Below are 15,266 nucleotides of genomic sequence, written 5' to 3' on the forward strand. Positions count from 1 at the left end.
AAAATAGAACGCTGAAAATTGTCACGTGGGCATCTGCTGACGTCACCGCACGATGATTATTTGCCAGATTTTCAAAATTTTTTGTTTTTTGTCAATATCTCTGCTTCTGGTGAAGGTAGAACGCTGAAAATGGTCACGTGGGCATCTGCTGACGTCACCGCACGAAGATTTGTTGCCAAATTTTCAAAATTTTTTTTTCGTTTTTTGTCAATATCTCTGCTTCTGGTGAAGGTAGAACGCTGAAAATGGTCACGTGGGCATCTGCTGACGTCACCGCACGATAATTTTTTGCCAGATTTTCAAAATTTTTTTTCGTTTTTGTCAATATCTCTGCCTGGAAAATGTAGAACGCTGAAAATGGTCACGTGGGCATCTGCTGACGTCACCGCACAATGACACGTTGCCAGATTTTCAAAAATTTTTTGTTTTTGTCAATATCTCTGCTTCTGGTGAAGATAGAACGCTGAAAATGGTCACGTGGGCATCTGCTGACGTCACCGCACGATGATACGTTGCCAGATTTTCAAAAATTTTTTTCGTTTTTGTCAATATCTCTGCTTCTGGTGAAAGTAGAACGCTGAAAATGGTCACGTGGGCATCTGCTGACGTCACCGCACAGGNGTATGTAGAACACCGAAAACCAACTTAAATAATCATCACAAATCCGTAGAAATCTCTAACAAATTATTTATCAACAAGCTTTAATAAAATATCTTCTCCGAAAACGTTTGTTATCGATTAACGGTTGTTGCTATTGACTTGGTGTTTTGAATACTTTGTTTAATGGCTGAACAGAACTGTTCAAACAATTTTTTTTACAAAAAAGTCACTCATCGGATTCGGTCATCAGAGGATGCCGTAATGTTGTTAAAAAAAATTATGAAATTTAAACACTCAACCTCGAAAATATCTATTAGTTAACTAACAAAAATGTCAATGTAAATAAGTGAGCAAAACCAAAAATGTCGAAAAAGAACCAAAGTAAACGAGGGAGAACGAGAAAAAGCAAAAGAGAACACGAAAAAACGGAAAAGAGCGAAAAAAACAAGAACATACAAAAGAACGCAAGAAAATATCAAAAAGAGCGAGAAAAGATCGAGAAAGAGTGAATAAAACATGAAAGAATGAGAGAAAGCGGGAAAAGACAAGAGACAACGAGAAATAAGTGAAGGAGAACAAGTGAGAATAAAAAAGAACAAAAGATAACGGGAAAGAACAAAAGAAAGCAAGAAAGGTCAAGAGAAATACAAAAAAAATCGAAACACAGCATGAAAGACCAAAAGAGAATGAGTAAAAGCAAGAAAGAGCGAAAGAGGATGAGAAGAGAGAGTGAAAGGGGATGCAGAGGAGAGAATAATAAAGAGTGAGAGTCAGAGAAAATACGAGAATGTAAAAATAAAATAATTTTATAATCAGGCACTTGGTTTTCGAGATAGCACAATACTATGAGAACGGACATATCTCCTCTTTTTTCTCGAGTGACCTTAATGACAATAATAACGATGATGACAACCCAGTGAACATTATTGAGAGCAAAGTTCTTTAAGAAGTCTTTTTGAAGAATACATTAATTTGTCTTGAAAATGATATCAATAAGTTATCTTTTATTACGATATCTTTCAAAAGAATTCTTTATAATATCTATTTGCAGATGTCTTTAAAGTATAAAAAAGAAGTTCTCATCATGAGAACTTTTTATAGAATTTACTATATTTTCTCTTGAAAATGTTAGTAAATTATTTTAGTATGCGATGTGCAAACTAGTGCATCAGATGAAATGCTACAATAAATATTTATAATTTGTGAAACACAAATTTATCAAGAGAGAATTGGCAAAAATAGCAGAGAACTGTAATCACACTTAAGTATTAATTTAATATTTCTTTAGTTTTTGTAGTATATATATATTATAGTAATATTATTTATAACCTCTAAAATTGAGTTCGTTAATTTGTAATTGTATATAATTATATTTTTCGGAAGTATTAATTTTTATATTTTTTAAATATTAATATTTTTTAATTAAAAAAAAATAAATTTTTTTAATGTCTTATTCGCGCAAAAATTTCAAAAATTTATCCGTGAGCCAAAAAAATCGAAGGCTTTGTAAAGTTTGTGAACGTTTGGAAGAAAGTAATTGTAAAATGATGCATTTACTTTGTGACAGTAAAAATAGTGAGAAAAATATTACGTTATTCAAGTGTATTAGTGATGATAGAGTAGACAATATTTATTATAGTGATGTCAATAGTGAAGAAAATTTTTGCAGTAAAGATGATAATGATGAGTTAATGATACACGATATAACAGAGCATAATGACAGAAGTAATTATAATTTTAAAGAACAATTAAAGAAATGGGTCTGTGATTATAATATTACTCATCGAGCTACTGGAGCATTACTGAAATTATTGAAAAATGTGAAAGATACGAACGAGTTAACAATAACAAATTTTCCACTTGATCCTAGAACATTGCTCAATACGTCTCAACATATTATTACTCGTGAAGTTTCTCCTGGAAAATATTTTTATTATGTCTTAGACAATGCCTTAATAGATATTTTAAAAACTGCACAGTTGAATACAGTACCCAAAGATATAATAATAAATATAAATAACATTTTCTTGATATTAATAAGAAGTCAAATTGCAGGACTCTTTAAGATATCATATATTTGATCTCTTCTTTTGTTCTAAAATTGACGCATTAGAGAACTTATTGATATCATTATGTTATCATTCTGTCAGTGTATTAAGACATCAGATTCTTAAAACTGACTGCTATAAGAACTCTTTTTGATAACTAATTGCTCACTGGGAATGACAACAATAATGAAAATTTTACTTTTTCAACTTTACATCGTCATATATCGGCTTCTGAACTATGTATAACAAATGTAAAGACACTTTTGTTATTAAAATCGGCTCAAAGTTTTTTATTGGACTTACTTTGAACTCAATCGTTTTAGCCGTTAGTGAAATATAATAATCTTAGTAGTCGCTAAATCGAACAATCGCGCGCGCAATAATAAAAAATAGCGATAGGTTTCGCTGCGCATACACTTGACGCAAGACGGTATCACGTCTCTTGATGCGCAGTAAGACCACCGTGTATTTTTACGCGAGCAGCTAAATTAGCAATAGCTAATATTATAAAATCTTATAAGCAGTTAAGCCAATGAGATGCTAAGTTATCCCAATGAAAAACTTGGAATCAATAAACAGGGTGTCCGCAATCAAGTAAAAAAGTTTTTAATGGTAGGTAGGGCTTCCAAAGATAAATAGAAAAATTTTATACCAATTTACAATTTGGGGGTTAATAATCGAGATAAAAATATTTAAACCTTGGAAACTATTTAAAATATCAAAAACTGTTGTATACAAAAGTTTTATGGTAAAAATAGATCTATTAACACTGTATTAATGAAAACAAATTTTTACAATTTTTTAGTTTCCAAGATATATGACAAAAAGTATAAAGCAGACTTAACTTTCAGAAGTAGTTCAGAAGTGGTTCAGAAGTAGTTCAGAAGTAGAAGAGTTCTCTCTTAAAATCGAATAACAGCAGCTAAAAATCTTTTTTTAATTCATTTAATATCTACCTTTAAATGTGTGCAGTTTCATAATTTTGTTAATTTTTTACTTTGCGATGTTCCCTTGCGAGTAGGAAAAGTAAAAAAATACTTTTATTAATAAAGTCAACCCTAATCTTTCAAATAAACCCACTTAAAGTTTGATTGACTTAACCGTTATTGGGATCTCGAAATCTTAGTTACTACCAACTCTGTCACCCGTGTAAATGATACGCGGTATTCGTACACTTGTTGACGAGGGTCACTACCGCGTCTTTTAAAATCAGTACAAAATTACCTGTATAAAAAAAAGAACGCTAATACACAGTTTTGTTACAAAAATTTGATATAAAAAATAGCACTAATTCATAATTTTTTATAAAATTATGAAATTAATAAAAACTAATCTGACTTACAAAAACTTGGCGCGGCTGAATCGCATTAAAACACCATGTAACACAAGTACGCCGTAAGATTAAAATTAATTGAATTATAAATTGTAACCTTTGATGTTTTTTTATTTTAATATTATTTATATTTTTTAACAAAATATAATATGACTTTTTAAGTTTAATTAATATTCAAGACAATAAGAAAGTATAAATAAATTATTTCATCATTACGTAAATTATCTTCAATTTTACATCAAATAAAATTATGAACGACTTCTAAACAAAACGACATCAACAAAGATCACAATTTATATTATAAGTACTATTAATGCAAATTAATCAATAATTATTGTACGTAAATGTCATTAAAAATAAGTCATTGATAAGTATAAGTAACAGTACAATTTATAAAATAATATTTGTGATAAAAACGATATTGATGTTATATGTAATATTATGATTATTATTTGCTATAATCATATAATTAAAATTATATATATCAATTCATAATAAATATTTAAATCTATTCTACTTAATATTTAAAAATACACATAAATGTTAAGTAGAATAAAATAAAGTATTTACTTTTTGGCCACTTAAGGGATACAAATTTAAAGTACATGAACTTCAATCATAGAATGAAAAACCATAAATTATTCACATCGTTACATAAAAACCTATACGTTTATACCACAAACACATAAACAAATAAACATCAATACATATATACATAAAATAAAAAGTAGAGAAAAGTTGATAAACATTAGCTACGTTCAATATAAGTGTTACATTTGTAACTGTTTTAAAAATCATGATTTTAATTGGTATATGATCGTAATCGTACTTAAATCTAAAAGTAAACGCCAATTAAAATCACAAATTTTTAAACTATTGTAAACGTAGCACTTCTGCTGAACGCAGCCATTAATGTTAATTATTAGTCAACTGCTTTTAGCTTATACATTTTTATTTTCTATAATTTACGTGTATTAAATAAAATAACGTCACCTGAATAAACTGTTGTGATGAATGCTGAAGTGATAAGTAATATTTCAATTATTCGAAACATCTTGTTTATTTTGTTCACTTTATAATACTATTTATTGCACAATTTAGAGAATAGCGTTATTCGACACAGTTGTCGTGTAGACTGACCAGACGCGAATACGCAAGTTGTCTTTCTTCATACTGCGTTGCTCGCGTCGCTTACTGTTTTCCCCTACCCCAGATCTACCCCAGATCTACCCTATAGCAATAGATATTTTATACCGTCAACTGCTTACGAAACCTTTTTATACTACGTACGAATCGAACAAATTTCATACACAAATTTCATACACTTTCGATATATTTTCCGCTTTCCTCTTTTGTGATATATGGCCTTTCCTTTTCTAAAATACATTTTTTATTTTCTAATTTGTTACAAATTTAAAATAATGGATAATTTTTTATATTTGTGTATAATCTTGTTATAAATCAATAAAATGTTTATTTAAAAAAATATATGAGACATTAATTTAAAAAGGAAAATAATAAAAATTTTTTATTTTTTATATAAATATATTAAATTTATGTAAAATTGATCATAAATTTGTGTAAGTCTTAATAATTGCTAAATTACATGCGTTACGTATATATGTTCAATGTGATATATGGTATGAAATAGGGGAAGATAGAGATGCTCGGCGCCGTGGCGCCGATCGAAGTCGGCGGCGTCATCGAGACGCCGGTGACGTCATCTATTTAATCCGCAGCTTTGAGCTTAAAAATTACAAAAAAATTGTATGGAAAAAATAAAAATATCTTAGCATATTTTTGTTTTTTTTTAAATTTTTTTGTTTATGTTATTAATTTATGCTTTCAACTATTTTCTATTATTTCATGTTTATTTATTCAACAATTTGTCGGAAATTTAATAAATCGCTGCTAAAAACACTTTGGAATTATTTATTTATTTATTTTATTATTTATTTAATTTCATAAGTCTCATAAATTGTTATTTACTGTAAAATTTAATATTGATAAGGTCAGTGGCAGCGATTACATACTATAGCATGTAAATTTTATGTATATCTATTTTATTAACTTTTAGAATTTTTTAACTTTATTTATAACTGTATATATAATTTAAATAAATTTATCTATATTTTTTTAATAAAACCTCAAATATTTACAATTAATTTACAATATACAAAAGATGTGAAAACATACTTAATATATACTTAAAAAATAAGTAAAGTGAATGTATTATTGATTAAACAATGTTTAAAAAAATTGGAAAAAATTAGAATGCTGGAACATTTTTTATTGGTAAATTTAAATTATTGTACATTGTAGTTATAACCCATACATTCAGAAATAAGTAGATAACTATCCTGAGTACAACGTCTGTTATAACATTATTTTTATCTATTTTGCAATTTTGCACATATACGTAATATAATTATTATACGCGTTTATAAAGTAATCTGGAATTATAAAATATAAATATATAAATTATAAATATATTTCAATAACATAATAAAAATAACTAAAATGCAATAAAATGTAATTTGTTTTTTCCACTTTAAAATATAATAGAATAAATCAAACATAGAAAAATAACTTTCTTTCTTTAATATCGCATCAAACTTCTTTTACGTTTAGTCTAAAATTAAAACATAACATTTAAAGATTTTTATTTGTATGTTCGTAATTTAAATAATAATTTTAAATTACTTCTGGTAAATTTATAATCGTTAAGTTGTTCTATATTGTCTTGCATTATTAACTACATTTAAGTGTCATATTAATGTTGAGATAGTTGTAAGTACATAATCAATTAAATATTTATTGATAACAAAGATGTTAGATGGACAATGCCACAACAAATTATTTGTACGAATTTTATTACATTATCAACCATTACATCTCAGAAAACAGTATTACACCTAGGTAAATAGTCAATACCCAAACTTAATGTACTTTGATTCGCGTAATATTCAAACCATGTAAAACCGTACGAAAATAGACCTAGGTTTGTCCCGATAATATATCGTGGTAATGTAAAGAAAGAAAAAACAAAAAATCTTGGCGCTGCAAAACCAAATCTTTAAAATCTCAAATTATAATTTTGTTTTTTGCGTTATGCTACGCATCAGATTTGGTTTTGCAGCGCCAAGATTTTTTGTTTTTTTTTTCTTTACATTACCACGTTATATCATCGAGACAAACCTAGATATATTTTCGTACGGTTTTACATGGTTTGTATTGTTTAAAATTTTCTAAATTCTTTAGATTCTTGGCGCAATTATTTGATCTCATAACTTTAATAGAGAGTATTCAATATTACAGTAGACATTTTATGTTTTTTGGGGGGGGATCTAGTTTTGAGGGTGATTTTATTCATTTTGTAGTTATTTTAATCTCGCGCGTTTATACTTGGCGCTTTTTTATACCTTTTTTTTAAAAAAAAGGTAATTTTGGGGGGATTTTATTTATTTTGTAGTTGTAATATTTAACCGAAAATAAGTAATTTTAATTGTTTAAACAAATTTTTTGCAAAGATCAATATCTATACAGTCGATAAATCAAATACCATCTAGCGGTGCGAAAATAATAATAACACATCACACACCTCCCTTTTTGAAATGACAATATTTTAGGTTAATATATATGTCATTTTAACTATCACCAGAGTCGATAATAATAAAGTCGATAAGTCTATCTGCACCATCTAGCGACGCGAAAACGAAAAAGACAAACTTTGGGAGACAATGATGACAACGTTTCTTAATTATATTTTACTCTTGCAAACAAATTTTAAATCGCGATATCTTCGTTTGTAGATAACGTAGTAAAAAAATTAAAGCAGTTTTATAACATAATTCAACCCTAATCTACACGACAAACCTATGTAGAAAGCGATCGGTTTAGCCGTTATTGAGATCCGAACATTACGAATTTTTTCAATACGGTGTCTCGCGTAATAAGAAGCTTGGTAGTGCGCTGCGCCTATACTTGGCGCGAGGCACTACCGTGCCTCTTGATTTAGCAATGTTAAAAATTTATTTTTTTTATTTTGATAAATTAGTTGAGTATTAATTTTTCATACATTATTACAAAGTTTAAAGATATAGTAAATCACGCGAATAAACTGTTATTCTGAGTAAATTTATGAATATGCAAGCGGCTACTATCTCTTAAGGTGCTGGTGGCTAAGAACGAATGTCGCACAAAAAGAAGACCGAGGACTCGGCGCAATGAAAGATTGATATGAAAGGGACTTATCATTATCACTTCACTGTTCTTTCAAGTTTTCTTCGGTACGATTAAAAATTCATTCGATTAATAGGCGCAAAAGATAAACCATAAATAAAAGAATATAATAATATAGTTACTATCAGAATTAAGAGTATCGCCTTAAATTTAGATTCCTTTGCAACCACTTAAACACAAATCTACGCATAAATACCATTCATTCATTCGATTATTTTAACTATTTTAACAAATATAATTCTAAGAAAATTTTTCATCAGACAAAAAAAATTTTATCGACATTTCAATTTTATTTATTTTTTGGTACGCGATTAAATACAATTTTTCATAAGAACTCATGTAAAATTAGTCAAAACATTATCATTAATATTTTTACTCATTGATGTTATTAAATTACGAAAATTTATCAGAAACATTTTAAAACAATTATCTACCACTGTTTAAATTTTTATCAACTTTTTAATGTCAAATTATTGGTATGTAATATTACCTTAAATCACTTCGGGAAATTAATAATTTAGCAATGTCGGGACATTATACAGGGTGTCCCAGTTGATGTAAAGAAGTTTTTAATTGTAGGTTGGGCTTCCGAAAATAAGTAGAAAAGTTCTATACGGTTTTGTAAGTTAGGCGTTAATAATCGAAAAAACAATATTTAAAGATTTGACGCCCGTGCGAGCAAAAACGCGCCGTTCGAAGCTACCGAGACGTTGATGGACCTAGAGGTGTGGCTTATCTTACTCTATTCACAAAGAAATTAGTAATCTATGAATCTCTGTAAATAGAGTGGTGGTGTGGCCCATCCCACATTTCAACCGTTATTGAGAAAAAAATAAAAATGTATAAATTGTATAGGCGTAAAAGCGACAAGGAAGCTACGCGTGAGTGAGCGTGACAAACGACGGCGCCATTCCAAACCATCCCTAGTAGCAAAATGCATTGGCGCAATATTGGCGAATAATGTAAATTCATTGTTACATATTGGGTATAAATCAATACCCAACATTGGTCCGATATTACAAGGTGGACGCTTCGTCTGATTTCACCAATATTGGTTCCAGAACATTGGGACAATGTTAAATAATAATAATTATCCAATATTTAATATTAAATGTATTTCAACGTAAAATAAATATTGCAAAATATACATTTACTTCTCTTAAGCCAATATTGTCTAAAAACTTCAGTTGTGTATTACATCAATATTGCATGCTCATCGATTTTTAATTGTACAAAATAAATTTACAGTGGTTCAATTTTTGGTAGAGGATTAAATCCGTAATTAAGAAAATTTGCTTTAATTTTTTATAATTGACATTGGCAATTTTCCGAATTGTGGATTTGAATCATCTACATTTTAATATTGAAGCACGTGCTTTATAGTACTGTAAATTTATGTCATATATTTAAAAATAGATGAGTATGCAATAATGAATTAGTAATGTTTTACTTAAATTTCTTTATACATAATGCCTTAATATAGTTAAACAAAGCAATGTTATTATTGTTCAAATAAGATAAATAATTACTGAAATTAATAATTTTTAACAAATTGCAAAAAGTTATTGCACATCTTAACGTAAAAATAAAACGAAAGCTATATGATTTAAACTAAAATGAAAAAATTGAAAATTGAATGAAGGAAATAAAAAACATTTAAAAAGTATTATAATCATTTAACTTAATGTTAATTGACTGCGTTGAGTCTTGCTTTCCTTCCTCCTTCTCTATCTCCGCTTTCAGCAAGAAATTTTGAGATTCTTTTAAACATTTCACTTCTTGTTGCATTGGGTATCTTCTTTGATACTATACCTATAAAAAAAAAATATACAAATTGTATAAATCTTCTTTATTATTAGCATCGTATAATACAATTTCTCGTGTTATAGATTAAGTAAATATAATAAAATTATTCAGAAAAAATGTAATTTTTCTTAAGTAAAGAGTAACATTGAGGTTATACCCATTTTACATTAGCATATAATATCAATAAATTAAATAAAATAAAAAAATATTACGTTTTTCTAATAAAAATTGAAATATATTAAATATTTAATCTTTTTAAGGAATAATTTAAATATAGTTTTTAGTTCAGTTATAAAATAAAAATTTAAAGGGTATTTTAATGAAAAAAGTAAAAGAATATTTACCAAATACTGCAGCAGCAATATTAGTAGCAGAAAAATCACGTTTCTTTTTCTTTCCACATCCACTGAAGTGTATTGAAACATCCTTCTTCATAATCAGTTTCATTACTGATGGCACTAGCTGGTTCACTGTTTCTCCATGTGCAAGATTGAGATATTGCATCTAAAAGTTATAATTAAACGGATTTAATTAATGGTCGTGAAAGCCAAAGGCTAAAACTAGAATAATATAAAAATTTTTGATCGAGATAAACCGTTTTAAATTATATGAATAACATTATTTTAATTTTAATTTGCAGAAATATTTAAAAAACAATAGTAGTAATTTGTTATTCGTTTTTATGTATAAAATACGTTATGATAATAAAATACACGCTCTTTTAAAAAATTTATATAAATTAATAAAATACCAAAGATTTAAAATCCTCTTCAGAATTTCCCAAAGCGTTATCAATATCATTAAAAGATTCTACAGTAGTAATAGGAAGTAGCCGACTAAATTTATTTACGTCGATATTGTTATTTGTTGTTAGTAAAATGTCCATTCCTTCTTTAATGTATTCTTGATTTCTTTTTAATGTTAATATTTCATATTTTACTTCTTCCATTATTTTGAAAACCTTATATAGGATTCCTGTAAAACAGTTTTACATTTGTGAAATAATTTAACAAAAAATACAATTCTTTTCTTTTATAAAAACAGATGTAAATAGTATAAAATCTCACCATGTTTATTTTGTACATCTGTAAATGTATCTACTCTTTCAACAGCTTTTTCTGAAATATTGTCTACAGTACGGTTTATAATGTCACAAACAGAACCAGATGGTAAACTTTCCCGACAATCATTTTATGATACTGTTAAATCTATAATGACAAAATATACAAAATCCTTTCAAACATCTTAAAAAGCCTTCAAGCATAACATATAGAATGCCTTGTTTGACACAAGAATTAAAAAATAAAAAATAAACAATATTTAAACAATATGTAAAATAAATAAATGTATAAATGTACGTTTTACCTTGAATATCAGGGAAAGTTTTGAGAATAGGACGTGTAGCACAGTTTTTTGAGTATATAGTTTTAGTTTTTCGATGTCGTTTTTCTGGTGGCGAAAGCGGTTCTGTTTGTATGTTTTCTTCATCAGAAGAGGATGAATTACAAAACCGATAAGGTTTTTTTTTAAATCGTTGTTTACATGAAGGATCTTCTTGTGAATTCGAATCACTGCTTAAGTGAGATGTATTCTCTGCTTTCTGAGCTTTTTTTCCTGCATCAACAAGAGTGTCTATAAAACAAACAAAAAATTCTATAAAATTTTTCGATCAACATTTGTTTTTAGCTTTAAATTTAATTTAATCTATTTGTATTGAGTCATTAGTTATTTATGAGTTAATTAGTTAAGATAAATAAAATAAAACTCACCTGCCTGTCCTAAAATTCTTATCTTAACATTAGACCAATCATCAGAGGGCTCAATACGGGACTTTAGGTATCTTTTTAAGACTGAAGGTATTATACCTTTAGGCCACAAAGCAGTTTTATTATCAGGTAGGAGCCAGGAAGAAGGAATAATTTCAACTGCACTTTCTTCTATAAACTCTACTATTGAATAAGCTTTCATTTTTATATCAAGTTTTATCGTACTGTAATATGTATTAATTTTCTGAAATAACAAAATTAAAAGAAATTCTGTAATAATTTAATATATATTAGCTTATTTAATTTACATTGTAATTGTGTGTAAAAGTGGGTACGCAATATATGATATACTATCTTGAAATACAATGCATTTAGCTTTTATTTGTGACAAATTAACTATTTTGAATGAGTTTTGTAAGTTACTAATTCTAAATATTTGTAGCTTTTTCGAATCACAAGGATAATTGAAATAATTATCGTATTTTAAAAATTGCTTACAAATTAAATTAGTACAGTTTATTTGTTGCGAACATCTAATGACAATATTAAAAATTTGTACAACAGTGTTATCTTTTAATAACGCATAACAATCAGAATCAGATTGACGACAAATTTTAAATTGATATTTATTAAAAATTATTTCTTTATATTGAATGTCAAAACTTTTGTTATTAACTATAAGTGGTCCGTAGTTGTGAATACCTTTTAATTCGTTTTTTATAATAAGATTGTTAGAAATTAAACTTTTTTCTGAAAGTCGTCGTGATAACTGTTGTAACACGGTAATTTCCGGTTCGGAGAGCTCGTCGGAAGCCAGGGCACGAGTATAAAGAAAACCGAGACTTGGGTTAATCGAAAAATAAAGAATTTATTAACAAAAGAAGGAAAGAAATATTTAGTTGAAATAATACACTTAAACTACGAAAAGAGAGATATATACAGAAATGAACTTAAGAATAAACTGTCACGAAAACGGCTATCTGCCGTGAGCTGGATTCCCAGAGATTGTTAGTGCGGGTCGCTTTCGGTCTTATCCTAGGTAACAGACCGCGTCGGTTATACAGGACTCCGAGGATTACAGGACGGGCCGCTCGGGCCGTGTCGGGCGCACGGGCTTCGCGTTCGCGAGTCGGCGGCGCGGATTACAAACCAGGCCGTGAGGGCCGTGTCGGACGCACAGGTTTCGCGTTCGCGAGTCGGCGGCGCGGATTACAAACCAGGCCGTGAGGGCCGTGTCGGGCGCACAGGTTTCGCGTTCGCGAGTTGGCGGCGCGGATTACAAACCAGGCCGTGAGGGCCGTGTCGGACGCACAGGTTTCGCGTTCGCGACTCGGCGGCGCGGATTACAAACCAGGCCGTGAGGGCCGTGTCGGACGCACAGGTTTCGCGTTCGCAAGTCGGCGGCGCCGCGACTTAATTCAATCGTGCGTCGGAATGCCAGGGCCGTGTTGGCGCGGAGATGCGAGAGAGAGTCGGGAGCGCCCGAGTCTCGGAGAGGTCGGCGTCGAGGATGGCCGGGAGCGCCCGGTCAAAGGAAGGCTCGGGAGCGCCCGAGTCTCGGAGATGTCGGTGTCGAGGACGGCCGGGAGCGCCCGGTCGAAGGAAGGCTCGGGAGCGCCCGAGTCTCGGAGATGTCGGTGTCGAGGACGGCCGGGAGCGCCCGGTTGAAGGAAGGCTCGGGAGCGCCCGAGTCTCGGAGATGTCGGTGTCGAGGATGGACGGGAGCGCCCGGTCAAAGGAAGGCTCGGGAGCGCCCGAGTCTCGGAGATGTCGGTGTCGAGGATGGCCGGGAGCGCCCGGTCAAGGGAAGGCTCGGGAGCGCCCGAGTCTCGGAGATGTCGGTGTCGAGGACGGCCGGGAGCGCCCGGTCGAAGGAAGGCTCGGGAGCGCCCGAGTCTCGGAGGTGTCGGTGTCGAGGACGGCCGGGAGCGCCCGGTCAAAGGAAGGCTCGGGAGCGCCCGAGTCTCGGAGATGTCGGTGTCGAGGACGGCCGGGAGCGCCCGGTCGAAGGGAGGCTCGGGAGCGCCCGAGTCGTCAATAGCGAAGTCGGTTTCAGAGGCCGGGTGAGCCCGGTCGAGGAAGTCTTGGGAGCGCCCAAGACCTGGAGGATCGGATGCTGGGGTGCTCCCCAGCGCGGAATAAGGTGCCTCGTCTGCGCTCGAGGCAGCTTATATACCCGTGGGCCCGGGAGTGGGGGCCCCCACTCCCGAGCGGTCGGGTGGCGGTGCGCGGTGTGGGCGGTTGGGCGGCCCATGTCGCTCGTTGTGAAAGTCCGCGCTACTCGCCGCGGGCGGCTGGTCGGCCCGTGCTTAATTTAATCGTGGACGGGACCGCGCGATTAATTTGGGCGAACGGTGGTGGTCGCGGCGCGGGGTCTGAAGTTACCTGCTCGTGGCCTCAGGCCACACTGTGATAACGGCTTATTACCAGAACGAAAAGATCTTTTTATCTTTCCAAGGAAATTTTCAAAATCAAATGCACTAATATTATCCAATGGTTTACCGAAAGTTTTAACATCATCCGAAAGATGAATAAGATTGTGAATATTATAGATTGTAGAATCTGGTCCATAAAAATCGTCAAACGTTTTAACAAATTGTAATAATAAGTACTGTGCATAATCACATAATTGAACTGCTAATTTTGGATGTGAAAGAATATATATAGCTGTATGAAGAAGTTGAAAGTGATCAATAAAATTTGTGGAATAATTTTATTAAAAACAAAAAATCCAATATATAACAAAAACAAACGTAGTTTTGTTGCTTTCCAATTTTTAATTTTAATCAAATTTCGCGGTTTTCTTGCAAAATCTGAAGGAATATACTTAATTAATGTTTTCAGTCTTTCTGATAAAGAATTTATTCTCTTTGTATCTAACTTGCAAAAATAATTATTTCCTTGCACAAATTGATACAATATTTTTCTCATAATACCTAAATATACTAAATGCATAGAATCCAATATAAATCCTGTAACCATAGGAAAATTAATTTCTGCTAAAGGGGAAACACCATTATGGTGCTTAATGTGCGTTTGTAATAAGAAACTTTTATTTGTTCTTCATTCACTGTCAACTTCTTTAAATATTGTCGCACCAAGAGGATGTTCTCCTTTTTGTATACATCTTTCGCAACCATAAAAACCATTATGTCCTTTTACTTGTTTTATAAAGGCTCTAGCAGGGGCATCACAAATAAAAGCTGAAATTAAAACTGAATATAGTTTTGTATTAATAATTATTCCATTGTCGTGCAGCGACTTGTATTCTTGTATAAAATCTTTAAGATAATCATGAATATTTAAAGGTTTTGATTCGCCACAATAAATAGCGGCAATAAAAGGTTCTACTTTACAAACAGTTTGATTTATTTTACAAAGAACAGGCCAAAACTGGATTGAAAAACTATTAGCCAATGGTATTCCATCAATGTTTACAAATAAGTCTATTTTTTTTAATGATTGCAGTAC

The 15,266-nt window shown here is 31.4% G+C and overlaps 2 protein-coding genes across 2 annotated transcripts; one reads left to right on the plus strand and one right to left on the minus strand.

Annotated features, from left to right (window-relative positions):
- The first annotated feature begins 622 nt into the window (after positions 1-622).
- On the plus strand, positions 623-2,681 carry LOC139109875 (uncharacterized). Its single transcript, XM_070669284.1, has one exon. It carries the CDS (start codon positions 2,046-2,048, stop codon positions 2,679-2,681), a length of 636 nt encoding a protein of 211 aa, XP_070525385.1. The 5' UTR covers positions 623-2,045.
- A 5,526-nt stretch (positions 2,682-8,207) lies between these two features.
- On the minus strand, positions 8,208-14,508 carry LOC139109885 (uncharacterized; the record flags this gene model as incomplete). The annotated part of the gene is made up of 7 exons (XM_070669296.1): positions 8,208-10,035; positions 10,374-10,533; positions 10,781-11,010; positions 11,097-11,147; positions 11,224-11,661; positions 11,799-12,072; positions 14,137-14,508. Coding segments are annotated over 7 exons (1,650 nt in total), but the record flags the coding sequence as incomplete, so codon positions are not given.
- Positions 14,509-15,266: the final 758 nt, after the last annotated feature.

Source organism: Cardiocondyla obscurior, linkage group LG02 (assembly GCF_019399895.1).
Source record: "Cardiocondyla obscurior isolate alpha-2009 linkage group LG02, Cobs3.1, whole genome shotgun sequence".
In the NCBI taxonomy this organism is placed as follows: domain Eukaryota; kingdom Metazoa; phylum Arthropoda; class Insecta; order Hymenoptera; family Formicidae; genus Cardiocondyla; species Cardiocondyla obscurior.

What these genes read in the sequence shown, in the direction of transcription:
- LOC139109875 (XM_070669284.1), top strand. Translation starts at nt 2,046, where the DNA reads ATGTCTTATTCGCGCAAAAATTTCAAAAATTTATCCGTGAGCCAAAAA.